The sequence below is a fragment of the Hyaena hyaena genome, unplaced genomic scaffold (genome assembly GCF_003009895.1).
Source record: "Hyaena hyaena isolate Hyena2069 unplaced genomic scaffold, ASM300989v1 scaffold_1107, whole genome shotgun sequence".
Classification (NCBI taxonomy): Eukaryota; Metazoa; Chordata; class Mammalia; order Carnivora; family Hyaenidae; genus Hyaena; species Hyaena hyaena.
Genome location: NW_024081735.1, coordinates 67,160 through 90,222, shown reverse-complemented (window position 1 = coordinate 90,222; position 23,063 = coordinate 67,160). Strand labels below are relative to the sequence as shown.

Genomic DNA, 23,063 nt, shown 5'->3' with positions numbered 1-23,063 from the left:
TCAGGGACAGGATAGCTGAGACCTTCCAGTAAATGACACTAACACTGAATGGTAGACAGTGGTAGAAGTGGGCCAGGAGAGAGAGAGACATTAAGGAAGCCAAGAGACAATAACTTCAAGAGAAATGGAAAAGTCAATGGTGAACTTTAAAGGTAATAAATAATAAATATTTCAGAAAGTTCAAGTAAAAGGAAGGCTAAAAACAATGTATGGTTTTACCAGTAAGAAGAAAAATAGATTATTGGTAATTTTTAGTAGCAGGGGTCTGAAAGGAACATAAATAGGAAAATAAATAATTTGTGATTTTCCTTTTTAAAAATGTCTCTCTTTTTGAGGATCTGGCTGTAAAGAGAAAACATAAAGTGTCAGATCTGAGGTATTATGATTTTGCACAAGTTCATTTTAAAATGTATTATTATTATTATTATTATTATTATTAGATTCCAGTGAGGTGTTTTATTTGCTTGAATATATTCCATCCCTAGAAAAAGAACCCCAAGATTTTCCCTCCTGTGTGCTTTCATCTTGCTTCCTCACGGTCCGTGAAGCCACCTGAGGTTGTCAGTAAAATGAAACCCACTGGCAAGAAGGGAGAAGATTATTCTGCCATTTTTCTAGATCTTTCAGTTGTACATAAAACCTGGGGCTGACTACTCTACCCTTGTTTAATCTTCCCGGCAAGGTTTGTAATAATTTTACCAGCTCTGTGATTATCCATGATTTTTTTTATTGTTTATTTATTTTTGAGAGACAGAGACAGAGCACGAGGCGGGGAGGAAAAGAGAGAGAGAGGGAGACAAAGAATCTGAAGCGGGCTCCAGGCTTTGAGCTGTCAGCACAGAGCCAGAGCCCCACGGGGGGCTGGACCTCATGGAGTGTGAGATCATGACCTGAACTGAACTCGGATGCTTAACCGACTGAGCACCCCGATCATCCATGATTTCAAATTCACCAACGTAGCCATGCTTTAGCATCATACTTGGAGATTGGAATATGACTCTGAAGACCTAAAAAGAACCTGGAGTTTGCCTCTTTTTTCAACACCATTAATGTTTCTGAGAGCATCTGCTGAGACATTCATGTGCACCATTATGGCGGCACAGAAAGATGGTGGAAAGAGCTAAAATTATTTTTTTAATGTTTTTTTAATGTTTTATTTATTTCTAGGAGAGAGAGAGAGAGACAGCGCGAGCAGGGGAGGGTCAGAGAGAGAGGGATTCACAGACTGTAACAGGCTCCAGGCTCTGAGCTGGCAGCCAGCACAGAGCCCGACGCGGGGCTCGAACCCACGAACCGCGAGATCATGACCTAAGCGAAAGTCAGACGCTCAACCGACTAAGCCACCCAGGCGCCCCTAAAATTATTTTTTAAGATGTGAGATTCTAACTCAATCATCACTTGGAAAGAAGTGCAATGGGAACAGATCACAGAGAGAGAATAAAATCACTGATAGGCCAAAGTTCCAACTGAAGACTATAAACCTATCAAAAGAATATGGAAACATATTTGGGTTTAAGAAAAAACATAAAAACACTTCAACAATACATTGATGATCTCCTTTACCGCTACTTATATTAATTACAATATTCTCAAATTTTTCTAGCGTTTTAGCTTTATTTCTTTAGCTGAAGTGTCATTTAATGTCATGGCATAAATCACATCTAATTGATCCAATAAATCTTTAATGCATATCTAGTTAATACCAAACAACATGGTAGGCATGGGAGACCCTATTCTTACTAGTATCATTTACCCAGAATGTTTCATTAGTTTCAGGTGTGCAACTTAGTGATTCGACAAGTCTATGCTATGCTCACCACAAGTGTAGCTACCATCTATCGCCACAAAATGCTATTAAAATAGCATTGACTGTATTTCCTATGCTGTATCTTCTCTCCTTTGACTTATTCATTCCATAACTAGAAGCCTGTACTCTCTTTCATTCATTTTTGTCCGTTCTGCCACCTGCCCCCCTCTGGCCACCATTTGTTTTCGATATTATGAGGAGACCCTATTTTTAGGTGCTTGGAGAAGTGGAAGAAATAATGTGAATCAATTATAATAAAAGGTCATGTAATGTTACTGAATATATGCAGAAGACCCCAAAAGCATCTGGGGATGAATAAGTGACTGACTGGGTTTACTCTTGTGAATATCTTTGAATGAGGTGACATTTGCTCTTGTCAGAGTAAGATGGGCATTGGTGGTGAGGACGACGTGTGCGGAGACAAAAGCAGATGGGTTAAGAGCTAGCCTGGTGCAGTGTATTAATGGGTAAAATTAAGAAAGGCAAGGACTCAGAGGTACTGCTTTTGGATTGGAATTTGGATCAGGATAAGAGCATCTAGGGAATCAAGAGCAGAGTCAAACACAATGACAAGGTAGCTTAACGGGTATGTGGGGCATAGGAGGGAGTCTTGGGCAGATGAAGCTGAAAAGTAGGATGGGATCCTACGGTGAAGGGTCTTATACAGCATGCTAAGACATTTTTTTCCTTTAGGAAGAACTTAAATGCATATTTGGTGGCAGAGTGGAGAATGTATGATTTAAAGTGGCTATTCCTGAGGTGTTTCACAATAAAGAAGTGTAAAGGAGTAAGCAGTAAAACACTAAAATCTATAATTCCATACAAAACTGCCATATAAGGACAAATATTAGTGGGGGGGGTCTGTTGGGAGGAGAGGAACATGATTTAAAAGTTTCAGATGAGAGTATCAGTACTTCTGACTCCATCACTTACTAGCTGTGCAACCCTAACCAAATTAAACAACTTTTAGGTACGGCAGTTTTTAAAAATCCAAAGAAATTTTAAAAATAGTGCCTTCTTGAATAATTTTTGGATGTGTCAAATGAAATATGATAGCATACATCATACACTCAGTAGTTGACATTATCAAAAGCCGTGTGTCCTTGGGTAATGGAACTTGCCCCTCTAGGACTCAGTTACCTACCTGTAAAATAGGGATCACAAGTCGTAAAATACGAGATGATGCCTAAGGTATCTTAGTAACTCAAGGAGTGTTGGAGATCATTATTAGTAATGGTGTTAGTTTTGAATTATATTTCATTAAAAAAACTTCTTAATTAAGATATAAAATTGACTCACCTAAATTTTACTCAAAAAAATATATATATGTAATCGACTTTCTAAATGGTGTGAATTGAAAACTCAATTATATTCTGGAAATAGGTTATATGTTTTCAGATATATATTCTTTTGAAGTTATAGGAAAAATAACATCCATTTACTTTTAGAGAGAATGAAAATATCAAATATTGGAAATAGACTCATAAGAAAATGAAAACCTGCATTTTCATCAACACTGAAAAATATTCTCAGCTTATGGAGCCTCAAATATTCTCCCAAAGGAGATTTAGTATGTGTAATATGCAAGAAATTGCTAAAAGGACAACATTGAAAATTTAAAAGTCAGATATCTAATCAGCAATAGCTCATGATTAAAAATGTTACAAGTAATGTCTGAAAGATTATGCACCTTGCCACCCATCTAATTGCCTCTATTTGCCCGTGAGTCCCGGTTAAGCGGAAGTATACAAAGTGTGCTGTTAAGAATGATAATTCAATCCTGTCTCTGCCCCTCATTTGCCACGTGACTTTGCAAATTACTTAGATCCGCTGTGTCTTTTCCAGCTTTTATTATGCTCTCTATTTCAGAGTCATGCTAAAAAACTACATCTGGTAATATGTTTCATTTCGCATAGGCCCTGGGAATGGAGGTATACAAAATTCACCCTCTCTGATGCCTGATGAAGGGTAACTGGTCAAGTATGACAACTCTCTTCATCTACAAAGTTTCTAATAATTAGAAAGGAATTTGCATTCCAAACTTGACCTTAGCATTGTAGCCTTTTATAGTATAGTTGTAGTAAAAGGATACAGGAAAAGGGTGGGGTTTTTTTTCTATATATATCTTATTATTGCTAAGGATGTTTATATCATTCCTTGCCCTGTCCACACCTTCTTCTAAACAAGCCTCAGGAGACCGCAAAGGGGCTCTCTTCCAAAAAATAAGACCACAATAAAGCCAAGCCAAACTGACGCACCTCCCAGGCACTATATTTTTCTTATTTTGGAGTGGATGTGACCCTAGACAGGGACCTACTCATGATTAAGGCACTTGGAATAAAACTCAGGGATATTAAACCCAAAGTTAGAAAACTAGAGGGAAATATAATATCAAAAAAAGAAAGGGGAAAAAAAAGAAGTGAAACTTATTTTAGTTTAGTTTAGTTTCAGGTATAGAATTTAGTGATTTATCACTTCCATACAACACAGCATGTGCCCTCTGTAGTCTCCATCACCCACTAAACCCATCCCCCCTTTCTCCCCTCCAGCAATCTTCTGTTTGTTATCTATAGTTTAGAAAAAAGTGCAACTTTCAACTCCATGATTTTTCTATCATGCAAGTCCGGTTTCCTAGGAAATGAGCATACCTCCTGTCTTGAGATAAACAGGAAGAGATTGTTAATACTAAGAGAGGGGGGCCAGGAGAGAAAGGGAAGGAAGGAGTGTTGGGAGCCATTCTGAGCCCACTAGTCAAGAAAACTCCTGGTGAGGTTAAAGCAAGTTTGCACAGTCTCTTGCCAATCAGATGACGACCGATATTCACCCCCACTCAATTATTTCTGCTTGAGCACTGGCCCCTAAGGTCAGTTGATCAATATCAGGAGTGACTTGTCCCCTTATTCTGGCCCTGGTATAGTGATTGCATACCATACCTTGTGAAGGAACTTATTGTGGGAACTTCTTTGATTATGGGAACAGACATCGTGTCTCCAGCAGGTCCTGTTTCCTTACATACTTTCCCTTGAACTATGAACAGTCTAATGACCCTTACTCATAAAAGATTGACCTTTACATGTACAATCCTGTTTCTACTGTTGCGTTAGTCCAGGATGTTCATACAGCTCAACATGTAAATCAACTAACCAAAAATGTCTCTCATGCCTTAGCTATTCAAGAAATCATAAAACTAGACACAAAGGTAAATGCACTCGAAGAGGCTATTCTATGTATTGGAAATGAGCTAAACTCTTTAAAGGTATGGTTGGCTCTCCAGTGCCATAAAGAATATAACTGGAAAATCAAGTCTTGCCTGTAGACAAAGAGCCTAACAAGGAACAGATAAGGGCAGAAGATAAGTTACTACATATACCTTTGCTAACATGATGTGTAGCAACTCCTTCCCTGAGGCCTACATTCCACAGACACCTTCCCTTACCTTGGCAGCTGTGATGAGGATAGATAAGAGTATCTGCAAGCCTATGACTTAATCTTAGTGTTATTAAAATGTGAACACCCTGTTATTTTCTTAGTTACTCAACTTCAATATAATTGGGGCAGTTCTACCAGAATACTTCTGTAAAACCTGTTTCTGTACATTTTCCAAAAACATCTTATCACAGAAAACTATCCATTGTAAAAATTCCTTTATCTGATGCCATGTTAACATTTGACCTATAAATAAAGACACCAAAACCGACAGGACAGAGATGCCTGCCTGGTGATCAGAAAGAATCTCCGGGCTCTCTCCCTCCCTCCCTCGCCAACACTGTCCATCCTTCAGGGACCCCTGGACCTGCTGGAGCCGGTCTCTGGGAAGTGGTACCCAAACATCAGACCTGGAGGTAATCTCTTTAAACTATGTTGTTTTCATTGCATTAGTCAGGACAGTTAGGATTCCACCGAAGGGTACCGCGGGTAGTTGGTGGATAAGCAAAGAACTGTTTTTTGAGAAGTTATGGGCCATAAAGTGTCTAAGGAAAGGAGACTATAGATGTAATACGGAACATGCTTACAAAAAAAAAGGGGTAAAGGTGTCCCCTCAAAAAATTGCTTAATTTCTACGTTTTGTTCAAAAACTGTGTCCCTAGTTCCCTGAGGAAGGAACTGTCAGCATAGATATCTGGAATAACCTTGAGGACGAAATTAGACAATATTATATTTCACAAGCACCTAAAAAAATCCCGGTCGAAATTCTTTCTCTATTGACTATCATAAAGGGGGCGTTAGACCCCTCAAAAGATACTTTGAGAGTTTTCAAGCCCATCGCCTCCATAAATGATAGTAAGGTGGACTTGGGAACTGTCTTCAACTCCACCACTATGAAGGTTTCAAACTTAACATCAAACAAGTGGGCTTTCCCTGTTCAGACTATAGGGACTTTCCCTCCATCTGGGCCGCTCCCTCCCATGCCGCCTTCAAAAGGAGTAGGGCTCAGAGCCGCTGTTAGAGAGGCAGAAAAAGAGGGAGATACAGATTTTGTTCACTGCTTCCCCATTGCTTTTGGGGGAGAATTTGATGAGGAGCCTTCTTGGGAACCTCTTCCCTATAAGATTGTTAAGGAACTAAAAACTGCCTGTACCGAATATGGGCCACTTGCACCCTACATACTAATATTGCTAGAGGCCCTAGTATCCCGCTGGATAACACCTTATGACTGGATTCAGATTGCAAAAGCATGCCTGTCCGGAGGCCAATGCCTGCTATGGAAAGCGGAATGTGATGACCTAGCTAGAAGAAGAGTAGCACTAAATAAAAGGAGGAATAGGAGAGACATTACCCTCAATAAACTCCTAGACGAGGGTGATTTTGACACTGCTCAAGCTCAAATGTATCTTGATAGGTTCACCTTTCAACAGGTCACTGATCGTGCTTATAACACCTGGAGAGCTTTGCCAATTGTCACAGGCAGGGCCGCGACCTTGGGAGAAATCCGACAACGATTGGATGAAAGCTATGAGGATTTTGTGTCTAGACTCATACAAGCTAATGATGAGGCAGCGGACATTCTCATTAAACAACTAGCATTTGAAAATGCCTCTTCTACTTGCCAATCTTTATTAAGACCCATAAGAAAAACGGGTACCTTAACTGATTAGGTCAAACAATGCGAGGATGTAAGTGCTGCCTTTATCCAGGGCGTGGCTATTGCAGCAGCTTTAAAGGGAGAAACATACTCTCAATATGTCAGGTCTTTAGGGCAGTCAGGAGGTACTCAGAGAGAAAAACCTTCCTCAAGGTTTAATTGCTATTCTTGTGGGCAAGTGGGACATTTCAGTAGGGACTGCCCTACAATAAAGGCAATTACCTCTCTGCCCGCCGCACCTGTTCCTCAGGTGATAAATAATAACAATATGCCCAGAATTATATGCCCTAGGTGTCAAAAGGGCTTTCACTGGGCCAAAGATTGTAAATCTAAATTTCACAAAAATGGCCAGCCACTGGGAACCAATCTCCAAAAATCTCAGGACCAGGGAAACGGATCGAGGGGCCAGCCCCAGGCCCCGACACTAATTGGGGCAACATCCCTCAGCCCTCTCAATCCGTTCGCCAATTCCAATCAGTCTCCGAGCTCTATAGGGCAACCCCAGACAGTGCAGGACTGGACCTCCGTTCCACCGCCAGCAGAATACTAATGCCTGATTCACCTCCTGTAACTATCGCCACCGGTGTAAAGGGGCCCCTGCCCCCTGGAGTAGTGGGACTAATATTGGGACAGATCTCCATCACCCTTCAGGGAATCACTATAATCCCTGGGGTCATTGACGCTGATTATCAGGGAGAGATCAAGGTGCTGGTCTCTCCTCCTTCTTCCACCAAGCAAAATTTAAGGATCAGAGAATTGCCCAGTTACTATTATTGCCTTATTTTATCACATAGGAAAGGATGCCACTAATGCTCCCAGAGGAGAAGGAGGCTTTGGCTCTAGCGATAAGGCCTTATGGAAACAGGAGATTAAAGCCTCTAGGCCCACTAAAGTATTGCAGATTCAGGGAATTCCTATTCTAGGACTTCTAGACACCGGAGCAGATGTCTCCTGCATTGCGGGAAAAGATTGGCCTTCAGCTTGGCCAACTCAGAATGCTCCTGCTACTCTTGTGGGTATAGGACAGGCTTCTAATGTGGCAAAAAGCTCTCAAATTCTAAAATGGTCAGATGAGGAACACAATTGAGAAACTTTTTGTCCTTATGTTATTCCTTCCACCCCTTTTTTTAAATGAGAACGAGACATTTTATCCCAAATGGGAATGTTACTTTATAGCCCAGATGACAAGGTCGGTAATCAAATGTTACAAGTGGGGCTTCATCCCAACAAAAGGTTGGACCAAACACAACAGGGTATAACTCCCATAAATATAAAACCCAAATTGGATGAAAAGAAGATTAGCTATCCAAATTTATAGAAGAGGCCATTGTTTCCTTTGTTGCTGACCCAATAATCTGGAAGTCAGATGCTCCTGTTTGGGTAGAACAATGGCCCTTAACTTCTGAAAAAAATAGCAATGGCAAGACAACTTCTAGAACAACAGCTTAAGGAAGGATATATTGAGCCTTCCAATAGTCCATGGAATACTCCCATTTTTGTTATTGGGAAAAATTCTGGAAACTGGAGAATGTTGCAAGATCTGAGGGCCATAAATGTTACTATGGAAACTATGGGCTCTCTTCAGCCAAGGGTCCCATCCTCTATAGCTGTCCCGGATGGATATCAGATAATTAATTGTGAAGTTTGTTGACCAGGCCCTTAAACTGGCTAGACAAACTCAAGAAGCCTTTAACACAAGTAGATAATGGGCTGCACACTGAGCGTGCTGTGTTAACTCTGTGCGGTCCTGGCCAATAATAAAGACTCTCTTAATTCTGCTTCAGTGGTCTCAGTTGGTCTCTGTGTCTCTCAGCATATTTTGGAGGTCTCAGAGAGATTATGGAGACCCCAGACCTCCAAATTCCTGTCTCATTTGCCTGTACCTTCCCCGGCTCCGGAAGATGTCCTGGGACCCGGGGAAACACTTGTCTTTCTTGCCGCCCCCAAAATGGACCCAGTTAATCTGTGGTAGTAACCTTTCTGAACCCTTGGAGGTAAGTCAATTTACCATCTGACTTCTGAATGCACACATGCTTCTGTCTGGGGGATTAAGTGGAAGGCTGGATGCAGCTACTTCCCACCCCGGGACACACCAAGACATCACGTCAGTGTGGCCACTTCTGTAACCTGTAAACATGTTTTGTGTCCACTTCTGTACCTGTTTTGTCCTGTTGTCATTGTAATTGTTTTTAATCTCATCTGTAGGAATTCTGTGGGAGGGAATGTAATAACCTCTGGTGTGTATGTGAGTGTGAATGTGCGACTCGGCCTGGCTTGCCTGCCGGGTTCGATTCCGTGGCTCCACAGATGGGCACCCTTAAGGTCCCAGAAAGCCTACGGAGCCTGAGTGGGCCCGCCTGCGATTCCATGGTGAATGGCATACAGTCTCTGGTGGCATTGGAATAGTTTCCAGTCGTAAGTCACAAAGCTGAGACCACTAGGCTAAGTGCCACCTAAGCTCCTTCGGGACACAGTCAGACTGGCATCTGACTGGTCTCCTCATTAGAGGGGAGGGGGCACCCCCACCCTTTTATCTGTCTTTGCAACATCGCCTCAAGGGAGCATTATGGGATTGTGACTGTACAAAGAAGGGATTTTTGGAAAACTATAAAATTATGTAAATTAAAATGGCACACTTTTGATGTAGGGTGGCCTCAACCATCTGCCGCATCTGACATGTTGTAGCCAGATTCCCAGATTAAACAAGGACCCTGAAAGAATCAGTGCCTGAATTGGAAAGGGCCCCCCAAACCCAGCCGATATCAAGAGAAACCTCGAGAAGGGGACCTTATTGGCTTGACTGAGATAAAATCAGACTGAAGAGGACGTTAACTCTCTCTGTTCCTCTGCCTAGTAGATGTGAGGGTTTCTCACTCATTCATTTCCAAGTTAACGGCTATAATTGGAGCCAACTGTGGTTAGTCTAACTCGGAACAGGGACTTTAAGGTATATTCCCGAGCAGCTGCCGAAACTCTTTTTGTTTCAGGGAAATTCCTTGTCTTCTCCAGACTGACATGGACTGCCTAACAAAAAAACAAAAACAACAACAACAACAACAAAAAGAAACCTGAATTCTGTTCCTCTTTCTGAGCTGACAAAACTTAAAACTGGGAATTCTCTTTCTCTGCCTCCTGCTGTCACCTTGCCTCTTCTGCCTTCCCTTCCCTCTCCTATTTCTGCACCAGCTTGGGTGTGGTCTACATAACTGGTTCCTATGCCCTCCTCAGTGCCTCAGGCACATTGGCTCCTCCTCCCACCCTCGAAGCCAAGGAACAAAATGCACTTCCACGGAAATCTATGTCTTGATTACTGAACATAGGTTTGGGTTTTTAACTTCCTATTGCAGAGAAAGTAAGGCTATTTGGACCTATTGGAAAACATGGTTTGTGCTTACTTGGTTCCTGAATTTACCATCTAGAAAATTCTTGCATAAACACCTCTCAGTTGGTTACTAAGTCCTCAATGGGAGACTAAGGTTTCCTAAGAGTTAAAATTCTGCTACGTGTACTTAAGACTGATGGAAAATAAGGAAAGCAACCCTGTATATAGGAAAATAAGAGGTATGTAAGAAAGTAATTTTGTCCTAAATGAGACTGATTGTTTAGAGAGAAATGGCTTTTGGGACAAAGTTTAAAGGCAAAGGAAAATTGTAGAAGGTTCACGAAGAAAAATCTTTAAAAAGGATTTTTTTGTGTGCTCGGGATAGACTAAGGTTGAGATGAATGGAATTTTTTTTTTTTTTTGAGATGAATGGAATTTTAAAAGTACACTGGTATAAGGTTAAAACTCCATTTTTCTCTCTGTTCAAAAGACAAGGTTTTCTTGTATTGTTCACCTGCTCTTGATAAGACAATGTAAGCAAAGGTTTTCTCTTTTGTCTGCCAAGAAAACCAAAAGTTTCAGGTTTCATCTTTATCAGATCTTTGATTGCTTATTCAAAGGATGAGGGTCACCCCTTTCAAAAACTTAGAAATGTACTTAACAGATATATAACCAAAGGATTCAGCTCTTAAAATTTCAGGCATCACCCCATGGACCCATCACTCTACAGTTAAGTAAGCCAACTCAGCAGAAGAAACCTCAACCTGGCAAGGTGATCCAGATCCAGTCAACCAGCTTAAACTGACCCTCAAAAGGACACTGGCCCCTGAGATCTCCAGCCCTGCTTCGGCCACACCCGGGAAGCTGGCTGGTCTACACACGCACCGCAGAAGCTTGAGGAATCACCGGCCCGATAAGATAAACTGTCCTTACTCTGCCCAGAAAGCTGGGGAAACAGCGAAAAGTTCCTGTTTACACTCACCTTCCTCTTATGTTCTGTTGGTATTAATTGCCTCTAATCTAGACCCCATTTGTAAGAGCAGGGCTCCTGGAAGATTCTGTTAAACTAACCCTTTCTTGGTATGATGATTATGAGTTACAGGTTGTACAGGAGGTTAATTCTGCTCTCATGCCCAAGGCGATTCATTGGAGCTCTAATATTGGGCATTACTGCACTGATCACCATCATAGGGTCTGTGGCTGCTTCCACTGTCTCCCTTGTCCAGGAGGTACATACAGCCCAACACACTGACCAATTAACTAGAAATGTCTCTTTTGCATTGGCCACTCAAGAAATAATTGACAGGAAACTGGACACTAAGGTTAATGCCTTAGAAGAGGCAGTACTGTTTATTAGAAATGAAGTAAGTTTTCTAAAATCTCTTTTAGCCCTTCGATGTCACAAGGAGTATAATTGGATCTGTGTTACTCATTTCCAACATAATAATACCGCCCACACTTGGGAGAACATCCAAAATCACCTACTTGGTATTTGGAATCATTCTAATTTTAGAATTATTTGATGTCCAAACCCTTCATGAACAGATTCAGGCTATTAATGTATCCTCTACCTTTGTCTCTCCTTCACAGGTTGCAACCTCCCTTCTTTAGAAGGGAATTTTTGTAACTTTGCTCCTTAGCAGAAGACATAGCATACTGCTTTTGTCTTCTGTCCTAGAGTAATCTTAGGAAGGATTAAGTCTTCATTCTTTATATGGATATAATTATTGTTAAATAATATTCTAACGATTTAAGTCCAGGCCCTCATTTTACAGTAAAGATTTAAGATTCTTCTTCTTTATTCTTTCGGTAGAAGATCTACACCTCTCTTGATCGCAATGTTATACACAGAAAAGCAGGTTTCTTAAGGGCTAGTTTGGTTGACTTCCATAGTTTTTCTGTTCCTTTACCCTCTTATTATTTATAACTTGGGCCAGAATAATACCAATCATAAAATGAGAACAGCATTTAAAATATAGTTTATGCCTTTCAGAGTGTATTAATATAAATAGGGTTAAGCAGGAGTAGATAGGCATATGACAGATATTTATATATAATCCACACACTCCTTCCTTCCTTCCTTCCTTTCTTCCTTCCTTCCTTCCTTCCTTCCTTCCTTCTTTCCTTCTTTCCTTGACCAATTAACTAGAAATGTCTCTTTTGCATTGGCCGCTCAAGAAATAATTGACAGGAAATTGGACACTAAGGTTAATGCCTTAGAAGAGGCAGTACTGTTTATTGGAACCAACCTTCCTTCCTTCCTTCCTTCCTTCCTTCCATCCTTCCTTCAACATTAATTGAGCTTATTTCACCTGATTTTCTAGGCACTAGAACTGATGTTTTTCTAGTAACTAAGTAGACAATAATCGTCTTCAAAAAGAGCTAACTTTCTACTGGGGTAAGACAGATAAAAACCAAAAGAAATGAGTAAGATATATAATATATTTGATAGTATTAAGATATATAGAGCAAAATAAAGTCACCTTGGTGGAGGTGGGTCCACATATGTACTAGTACCTCTGGAGTTTAGAAATACTCACCTATTTAAGGGTTTTTTTTGGCCATAAAGAACTTTAAAAAGACTCGGGTTTGGAGAGGATGCTTAGTGTCAGCTATGTTCTGGCCTCTGATCTTGTTCTCTTATGTTCTGTTTATTTGAGATCCTCTTAAGGTCAATGCCTTGATAATCCGATAATTTCCAGGACAATTTAGACCAAATCACATAGGTCAGTTAATTGAAGGAAATAGGGAAGAAAGCAAATCACTCCAATATCTGTTCATGATTCAGAACCTCACACAAGTCAGTGAATAAAAACCAGTATGGCTAGAAGATGAATTTAGTTGAGTCTACCTTCTGCTGTCAGAAATACTGCTGAAAAATCAATACATTTTTAAAAATCAACAAAGTTAAGGGTGCCTGGGTGGCTCAATTGAGTAAGTGTCTGACTCTTGATTTTGGCTCAGGTCATGATCTCCCGGTTCGAGGGTTTAAGCCCCACATCGGGCTCTGTACTGACAGTGCGGAGTTTGCTTGGGATTCTCTCTCCCTCTCTCTCTCTCTCTCTCTCTCTCTCTCTCTCAAAATAAAGAAACAAACACAAAAAATGAAATGAACTCCTGAACCTCTTCCAAGGGTGTGCCATGTAAATGGAAATCTGAGTACTAAGAACTAGCTTAGCAATTATTTAATGCAGGAACAGAGACAGAGCTAACACAAAGATACTAAGATAGGGTCAAGTTTGCTTGTTTCAAGGTTAAACAGAGGCCACTGTGCATAGAATATGTGAATGGCAGAGAGTAGTTCAGAAAAGAATGAAAGAACTAGGTAGGGTCCAGAAGAAAAAGCCTCTTGTAGTGTTTTACTTTAAGTGCGAAAACGCTATTGGTAGTTTTTAAGTTGGGAAATAACATTATCAAATTTATTATTTATATTTTAAAATAGCAATCTGAATCTTCATAAAAAGGGATTTGGATTTTATTCTCACTGTAATACAATCCAGTGACAGTTTTTATGGAGGTGCTTATTAGTAGAAAATAAGATTCAGATTTGAAAATATATCAATATCAATGTCAAAATAATATATTTGTTTATTTTATTTGGAGAGAGAAAGAGAGGGAGGAGCATAGAGAAAAGAAAAAAGAGAGAAGGCTCACACACCATGACATTATGACCTGAGCGGAAATAAAGAGTCAGATTCCTGGGGCACCTGGGAGGCTCAGCCAGTTGAGTGTCCGACTTCGGCTCAGATCCTGATCTCCCCGCTTGTGGGTTTCAGCCCTGTGTCAGGCTCTGTGCTGACAGTTCAGAGCCTGGAGCCTGGATTCTCTGTCCCCCTCTCTCTCTGCCCCTCCCCCACCCTCACTCAATCTCTCTCTCAAAAAGGAATAAATGATTTAAAAAAATTTTAAAGAGAGTCAGATTCTTAACTGGATGAGCCACCCTGCGCCCCACACATTTTCTTTTTCTATACTGTCTTTACCACTTCCCATTCCCCACTTGGAAATAATGTGTAACACAAATTTCTGTGCGTAGAATACGTTATGTGCAGGACTTACCTAAAGAGGAGATGTATTTGTACATCTTTAATCTGTTTGTTTTAGAACAGTGACTTAAATTCCCAGTGAAGCGAAACACAGCTCAAGGAAGTGTCAGAACTTTATTGAGGGTGCTTTGTTCATTTAAATCATAGTGCTAGATGCTACAAGCACTTAGGGGGTGGGGGCTGGGTCTTCCTTGCTGCATATCACAGGTCATTCAGATTGATAGCTAGCCTTAGCGGGAGATGGGCTCATTGTTGACCCAGTAGATCCTCCGCAATTACCACAAGTCAAACTTGTGGGGGTGCAGCATTTATTATTTAACTGTTCTAAACTGAGATAGCTTAGATCCATTCTTGAGAACCTGATGATCCTGTTTCTTGATAGTCCATTTTTACAGAACAAAAAATCAAATGAACCAACAAAACCTTTACAAAAAAGGGACTTTCAAAGAAATCCCCCAAAGCAAATAGTAAAGTGTTCACCTCTCATTACTCATATGCAATTTGCTTTTCAGAAGATACACATATGGAACTTGATGGGGCAATGTTGTGCAAAAGTAACAACAAATTATTTTCACCTTTTCTCTGATGATGTGAAAAACAGTTCCTCGTGGAGGCATTTCTGTGTCTTTCGTAACTCAAAGTGCGGCAAGCAGAAGGTTACACAAACCGCTTTATAAAGATATTGGCAATGCATTACTTGATGCAGGACACAGTAGAACTGAGAGGGGCAAGGCGTTGGAAATCACTGGGGCTGGTGAAGGAATCCTGCCATGTAAGTGATTGGCAGTGAACCCTTTGACAACATTCCTGAAGACCGAGGGAATGTTATCTAGCTTCTGATTACTTACTGTTGTCCTGTAGAATGTGTTCCTTCCCAGAACCAGCTCTTCTCACTTGCCTGTTGGTGGCATAGATCCAGAGGAAGAAAATGCGAAATGCTGCCTTTTCCTTTATTCCCTACAGAGACCCGGCCTCCCTCTTCAGTTTGGCGTCCAGTGGCCCTGACCCTGCTGTCACTGTGTTTGGTGCTGCTCCTTGGCCTGTTGGCCCTGGGGCTTGTGTGTAAGTCTGCGCTCTGACCTGGGGGAGGATCTTGATTCTAAGGTTTGTCTGGGATGAGAAATACTTGTTTAAAATTTTTTTTTCCTTAATTCTGGAGTCTGTGGGTAGTTCCATGTACCTTACTCTAAAGCATAAAATGCAGCAATCACTTGCCAGCTAGACTTTTATATTCTATTGGAGATCAGCAGGTTTTTGTCTGTTTCCATTTTGATATTTAAAATCAGCAATTTTTAATGAATACATGATTTGACCCTCTTTTATTCTACAAAAGAGTAGAGGCGTGGTTTTTGCTTTTAGTATGCATGACTCAGCAGGCTAATACCGAGGGAAGAGATTTCATTTATATCTACTCCCTCAATAGAAGGAGGACAGACTGGGTCCTCAATTATCACAATATTTTTCAGAAAATCCAAAAAGTTATAGGATCATTTTTGCAAAATCTTGTGAAAACTAAACAAGGAAAAAATGCATGTGAAAAAGTCTTTAAATTTCAAACCAAGAAGGACAAGATCAAAAACTAAAAAAAACAAACAAACAAACAAAAAAAACACAACGAAAAACGTAGTGGGTGAATTTGCTTCATGAGATTGAGACTATAGTATCATTTCCTGAGCAGTGGAAGAAGGTGGTTCAAGGTAAAAGGTTACCTTGAAGAGCAGGTTTGAATGTCAAACATTTGGTTTTTATAGGAAATTGTAGAAATGTTAGTTTGTTATCGTAAATCAAAAAAATATATTTCTTAGTGTTTCTACCATGACCTACAAATTCTTAATTCATTTTGATACAATTTGTTTTACGACAGCCATTACTTTTAGGGATATAAAGCAACTTTCGTGATTCATGAAGGGTTTTTCTACTTAGATATAGAAATCTGGAGTTTAAACCTAAGGGTTGAAATTTTCTAGACAAGAGATATTAAAGACGTTGCTTGTTCTCACTGAACCCTGTGGGAATCTATAAAAAATATGGAAATGATAATATGACTACGTTAGTGACTGAGATTACAATATATGGTAATTGTCCATACTCAATATAATCATTATTAGATGAGTGGATTTGTGGTTTTGGGTTAAGCAGTGGTTTAAGAGTATGCACAAAATATTTATTGAGCAGTAAAAATGGTTGAAGATTTAGCCCTAAAGTTAGAAACTGTTATTCTGATTCCACATTTTCAGATAAAAAGACAGACTTGACAAATTAAGTTGCTTGAGACAATACAATTTATTATGTACTGCAGTTCAAACTTGAATATGCGCAATAGGAAATCTCACAGCAGGAGGTCTTAAACAATACAATGGTTTTTCTTCCACATACGTAAAAAGGGGAAATAGAAATGAAGAAATGAGCTGTCCAGTCTGACTTGGTAACTTGGGTTAGTTTTTCAGTTCTACCAGCTTTCCAATACTCAGCAAGACAGCATTTCTAACAAGGAAGAAAGATTGGGGAATCTCTCCCGACAGCTCCAGTCTCTCCAGACAAAGAACAGGAAGCTTGCAGAAATTCTGCAGCATGTGGCTGAAAAACTGTGTCGTGTGCTCTATAACAAAACTGGAGGTGAGTCCTGATCACTAAGCTCCCTCCATTCCAGGATATCTGCCATTATAGAGCTGACGTTCCCACCTGTGGACCTGGGAGTCACATAATATGTAGTTAGTTGGGCACCTCCCATCCCCAGTTCCTGGGATCCTTTAGTTCAGGTACATCTGTACTATAATGCATAAAAAAGATTCTTCAAATTCAGACAATTTAAACAGTAAAACAAGTAACTTTGAATATCCAAAATAACAGTGCAAGTAAATAAAATACAAAGTTATTTCTCAACTTACCTTGGCGCATAACAATGTAATATACATTTCCCAATGAGTATAAATCTTTTCCCACTGAGCAGTTAATGAGCTCATAACTATAGTTGTCACATTTTAAAAATCATACTGGTGTGGGCTCCTGGGTGGCTCAGTCAGTTAAGCATCTGACTTCGGCTCAGGTTAGGATCTCACGGTTTGTGGGTTCGAGCCCCGTGTTGGGCTCTGTACTGACAGCTTCTGCTTCGGATTCTGTGTCTCCCTCTCTCTCTCTCTGCCCCTCCCCTGCTTGTGCTCTGTCTTTCAAAAATAAGTAAACATTTAAAAAAAAATTAAAAATCATACTGGCACCAGGTTAAAAATGCTGATAAGCAGAATCAAATTGCAGTTATTTAAATCCACTCTGCCTTGTCTGGGTACCAGAAATCCGCGTTGCCGTAATGATGACAATGCTAGTGATAAATGACTCATGCTTTGATGACCACTGCAGGACAAGACCAGAAACATCACCTCATTCCCAGGCCTTTTTCTCCTGTCTTTTTTTGGGTTTCATAATATCTAGCTCTGTTCAAGTTAGTCTTCTCTTCGGTTCGGCTCATTGTGTAACCATAGGAAACAACACACATTTTGAGTTGCTACTTTTTATTTTTCTGTCAGAGACTTTAGATTAGGATGAAGTCTCCCTCCTCCAGACGCGTGTCATTTCCCACACTAACCAGACAGCCAGGTTGTATGGTTACCCAGTAAATAACACCCACATGCATGCTTCCATTTCTCTAAGTGATTCTTTTCCACCTGACTAATCACCTCACTGGTCACATTTTTTTTTCTTTGTTAACTTTATTGAGGAATAATTGACAAATGTAATTGGATATATTTAAAGTGTACAACGAGATGGTTTAATATATACATACATTATACAATCATTGTCAAGGTCAAGAAAATCAATAAATGTACTGCCTCATATAGTTTTGTTTTTTTCCTTCTTGGGTTTCTGAACAACCCCACTGTATGTTGTCTTCTGTGTTGATTGCCATGTCATCGAAAGGTAATCCAAGTTTCTCTGAAACCAGTGGTCTATGGAATTTACAGCTACCTGTATACAAACAAAAAGAAAGCTGTATAGGCAAGTAAACTGTGTTTCGTTTAAATATAAAATCCACATGCAATCTGTTAATGATATCCCTTATTCCCGTAAAAATGTTCATACAGCTTTCGTTTGATGTTAGTTTTGTTTTATTCTGCTACTCTCCATTTCTTTCCCATTATCCATCCATCCATCCATCCTTCCATCCTTCCTTCCTTCCTTCCACTCTGCTAAGATTTATTGAGCACTTACTGGGGCGCCTGGGTGGCTCCGTAGGTTAGGTGTCTGACTTCGGCCCAGGTCATGATCTCACGGTTTGTGAATTGGAGCCCTGCATTTGGCTCTGTGCTGACAGCTCAGAGCCTGGAGCCTGCTTCGGATTCTGTCTCCTCCCTCCCGTCCCTCCCACACTCATGCTCTAGCCGAGCGCAACAGGAACTCTCTCTCTCTCTCGCTCGCTCAAATATAAATAAACATTAAAAAAATTTTTTTTAATGTTTTATTTATTTCTAGGAGAGAGAGAGAGAGACAGCGTGAGCAGGAGAGGGTCTGAGTGAGAGGGAGTCACAGACTGAAACAGGCTCCAGGCTCTGAGCTGGCAGTCAGCACAGAGCCCGATGGGGGGCTCGAACCCACGAACCGCGAGATCATGACCTAAGCGAAAGTCGGACGCTTAACCGACTAAGCCACCCAGGCGCCCCTCAAAAATTTTTTTAAAAGATTTATTGAGCACTTACTGATGCATACCATGCAAAGTATACACAGATTTCTCCCCTCACAGACCTCTTGCTGTTTTGAGGTGGTGGTAATAACTAGATTTAAAAACATAAAATATGTTGATCAATGTGTCCCAGTTTGCGGGAAACTCTTACAGTTTTATTATTAAAAGTCCCACATTTTGGGAAAGCCCAGGTTTCAGGCACACGGAAATGGTTGGTCAAATTAAACATAATATATAAGAAGGTAATCAATCCTATGGGAAATAAAGTACCATAAATTCCTAATTAAGGTGAGGGTGTAGGAGCAAAGATTTGAAGAGTTGGGGTGAGTTAGCCATGTAGACATATGGGGAAAGAACCAGCCGGGTGGGGAGAAAGGAAGTGCAGGAGCCCTCAAGTGAATGTAGCTGCCTGTTCAGGGAATAATAAGGAGCCTGTGTGCCGGGGGCAGAGTGAGGGAGTGGAGAACTAATGGGGGATATGATAGTGATTATTTACGGCATTAGGTGACATAGTAAGTGATTTGGCTTCTATTTTGAGCAAAACACGAATTCATTACAGCATCTTGAGCAGAGGAAATATATATCTGACAGGAGTTTTGAAAGGCTCACTCTGCAAGTATGTTGAAAATAGACTGGAGGAAGGAAGAGTGAAAACAAAGAAATGACATTAGGGATGGCTTTTGCAGTAATCCAGAGGAGAGGTGATGTTGTCTCAAGTTAGGATATTATTGGTGGGGATGAATGAATGATGGAATAAAATGGGAGATGAGAGAAATAAAGGAGTCAAGGCTACCTCCAGAGTTTTTGGACAATGAAATTAGAGAGATGTGATCAGGTGAAATGGGGAAGAATTCTGTAGTCATGAGAGGGAAGGTTAGAAACCAGGAACACTGTTTTGGGCCTGTTGAATTTAAGGTATCATGTGGATATCTAAGTAGAGAGCTGAGTAAGTAGTTTGGTATAAGATCTGGGCCAGAAATATCAACTAACTTACAAAGAAATCTCCTATCTTATTTATTTACTTAAAACTTTGTTTTACCTTAGGAAATATTTTTTTTTAATGCAAACAATAACATAATATCATTAGCACATTGACCATTCACACTTTAACATGTTAACATTCTGACACTGGATTGTTTTTACAATAGACACATTTTTTTAAATTTTTTAATGTTTTTTATTTATTTCTAGGAGAGAGAGAGAGACAGCGTGAGCAGGGGAGGGTCAGAGAGAGAGGGAGTCACAGACTGAAACAGGCTCCAGGCTCTGAGCTGGCAGTCAGCACAGAGCCCAACGCGGGGCTCGAACCCACGAACCGCGAGATCATGACCCGAGCGAAAGTCGGATGCTTAACCGACTAAGCCACCCAGGCGCCCCACAATAGACACATTTTTATGGAATGAATGAGCTCCCATGCCACCATAAGGGAGGTGGTTATACAAATCTCCATTCTCAAAAGCCCAAGGCCATGTACCTTCACCAGTGTTAAAACCATGGCTTTCAGGGAGTAGTTCCTATACTTACAACCTCTACCCACATAGTCCATCTCAACCTTGACCTGTGCACTTAACTTTTCTGACTGTGGGGCCCATCTTAATTTCTGACACATGGAGATTTACCCTTCTAATTCATACTTTGCTTAGCATTTATGCCTTTTTTTCCCTAAAATTTTACTGGCTTTTTTTAGAATGAGAAAAAAGTCCATATCTTATTGGTATAAATTGCATTTTAAAAAATCCTCTGGATGCCTCCGAGGCTCAGTCGGTTAAGCATCTAACTCTTGATTTTGGCTCAGGTCATGATCTCATGGTTGGGAAGCTGAGCCCCTCATGAGGCTTTGGGCAGGGTGTGGAGCCTTATTGGAATTCTCTCTCTCCCTTCTGACCCTTTCCTGCTTGAATACATGCATGTGCATGCTCTCTCTCAAAAAAAAATTTTTTTTACAATTATTCAAGAGAATTTTAAGGAAGAAACTTATGGAATTTTAAGTTGTTTCTTAAGTACCACGCTTAATGAAAAGCTCTTTATGAAACTGAAAATCCTCTGTGTGCTGAATTACATATGGCAGAAGCAAGGAAGTTCCAATCATTCATTGCTAGGGTCTGAACTCCATGAAAGCAGGTAGTGTCTGCTTTAAATTAAAAAAAAAATTAATGTTTATTTATTTTAGAGAGACAGAGACAGAGATAGAGTGAGAGTGGGAGAGTGGCAGAGAGAGAGGGAGACACAGAATCTGAAGCAGGCTCCAGGCTCTGAGATGTCAGCACAGAGCCCTACATGGGGCTCAGACTCACCAACCGTGAGATCATGGCCTGAGACAAAGTCAGAGCTTAACCCACAGAGCCACCCAGGAACCCCTATGTTAATTTTTAATTTTCACTGTATACTCAGTACCAATAACAACTTGCGGCATATAGAAGGTGTTCGGTAAATATTTGTAGTTATCATTACCTGGGCAACTAAATAAGAGAAAGGGCATCAATTCTTTCTTGAGTCGTCAAGTACTATATAACTTCACAAAAGGAAAGGAGTTAGACCTAGATGGAAAATAACTTATCAAAATTGGTTTCTTTCTAAGAACACAGATGCAGTCCTTGTCCAGAAGAATGGAAATGGCATGGCGACAAATGCTACCGATTTTGTAGAGAGAGCAAAAGTTGGCAAGGCTGTGAATATTTCTGCATTGCGGAGAATGCAACCATGCTGAAGATAAACACACAAGAAGTGCTGGTAAGATCCTGAGGCTTAGTCAGTGCTTGAATTGTTCTCAAAAGGAGGTCTTCATTATTTTTTTAAAAAATTTTTAGTCTTTTATTTATTTCTGAGAGAGAGACAGACAGAGAAAGACAGCCTGATCAGGGGAGGGTCAGAGAGAGAGGGAGACACAGAATCTGAAGCAGACTCCAGGCTCTGAGCTGGCAGTCAGCACAGAGTCTGTTGTGGGGCTTGAACGCACCAACCATGAGATCATGACCTGAGCTGAAGTCGGATGCTTAACCGACCTAGCCACCCAGGCACCCCAAGAGGAGGTCTTTAAAAGAGCCCTATAAGAAGACTCTAAGGAGTCAATATTCACAGTCTCACACTTGAACCCGAGTCTTATTTCTGTTGTTTTGAATGATTCCCTGAGGTACGTAATAAGACGTTTTCAGTTCTCCACAAAAAACCCACGCCTTAGAACTATGAGGGGAAGCTCTTCAAAATCTCCATCCACTCGGAATCAAATTTAAAAATTCTTTCATTTCTCACTTCTTTGGATTTGGGCAGGAAGGGCACAATATTGGATGCAATGTCAGAAAGATGAATATAGCACTTCCTGTCCTTCCATTTTGAAGAGACAACGCCTTTAATGAAAAATATTTAATTAATTAAATCATTACTATAATCTGTAAATAAATATTTTGCCTTCCAGAAGTTTATAACCTAACATAGACTGGTCAAGAAAATTATGAAAATAAAATTATAAATTGATATTATTAAGTATATGCAATTAAACTATAAAAATCATGTAATTGTTGCCAACTGTAAAAAAATATTTATTATTGCCTTTGGATTTAATCCCTCAAGTAGTGTGACCATTGTTTATTATCATTGTTTTAGTGGAAGGCTTGGCACAGAGTAGTTTATCAACAAAGGATTATTTAATTGAATAAATGCCCAGCTCACTATGCAAACTCTTAACACCCTTCTCGTTACATCTTAATTCCTACCCACTTTCTGAAATCTGTGATGAATGCAACTCTGCACTCTCAACTACTAAAATATTTTTTATCCTTTCTTGATGGCTCAATTTAGGGAGAAAAGGAGGTAACTTATTTGACTAAGACAATGTATCCTACCATAAGGCCATCTAATGTTTTAAATTCTCTTTGTTTTATCTCTACCTCTAGCACATACTGAGGACTCAGGTATATAATTGGAATGTATTATATATAATAGTAGGGAATATCATGAAAGATATATAGTGACATTCTCTCATGCTTCATACAATTGTATATATTTAAATCATTTTCATTTGATTTATATTCAGAACTTTTAATTTGAGGGTTCTACCATTCAGTTGGAAGTATTTTCAACTACACTTCTTTTTTTAAATTTTTTAATGTTTTATTCATTTTTGAGAGAGAGAGAGTGTG

At 40.1% G+C, this 23,063-nt stretch overlaps 1 protein-coding gene across 3 annotated transcripts in view; it reads left to right on the top strand.

Moving 5' to 3' along the window:
- Window positions 1–23,063, top strand: part of CLEC1A (C-type lectin domain family 1 member A) — a 36,331-nt gene that overhangs the window by 5,517 nt on the left and 7,751 nt on the right. For all 3 annotated transcript variants that reach the window (XR_005526458.1, XM_039222308.1, XM_039222307.1), the window contains exons 2-4: window positions 15,219–15,317; window positions 16,695–16,871; window positions 21,506–21,657. Coding sequence is in view for 2 of the 3 variants with exons in the window: in XM_039222308.1 (XP_039078239.1) it covers window positions 15,219–15,317; window positions 16,695–16,871; window positions 21,506–21,657 (428 nt within the window). In the remaining variant the exon portion in view is untranslated. The remainder of the gene's footprint in view (window positions 1–15,218; window positions 15,318–16,694; window positions 16,872–21,505; window positions 21,658–23,063) is intronic.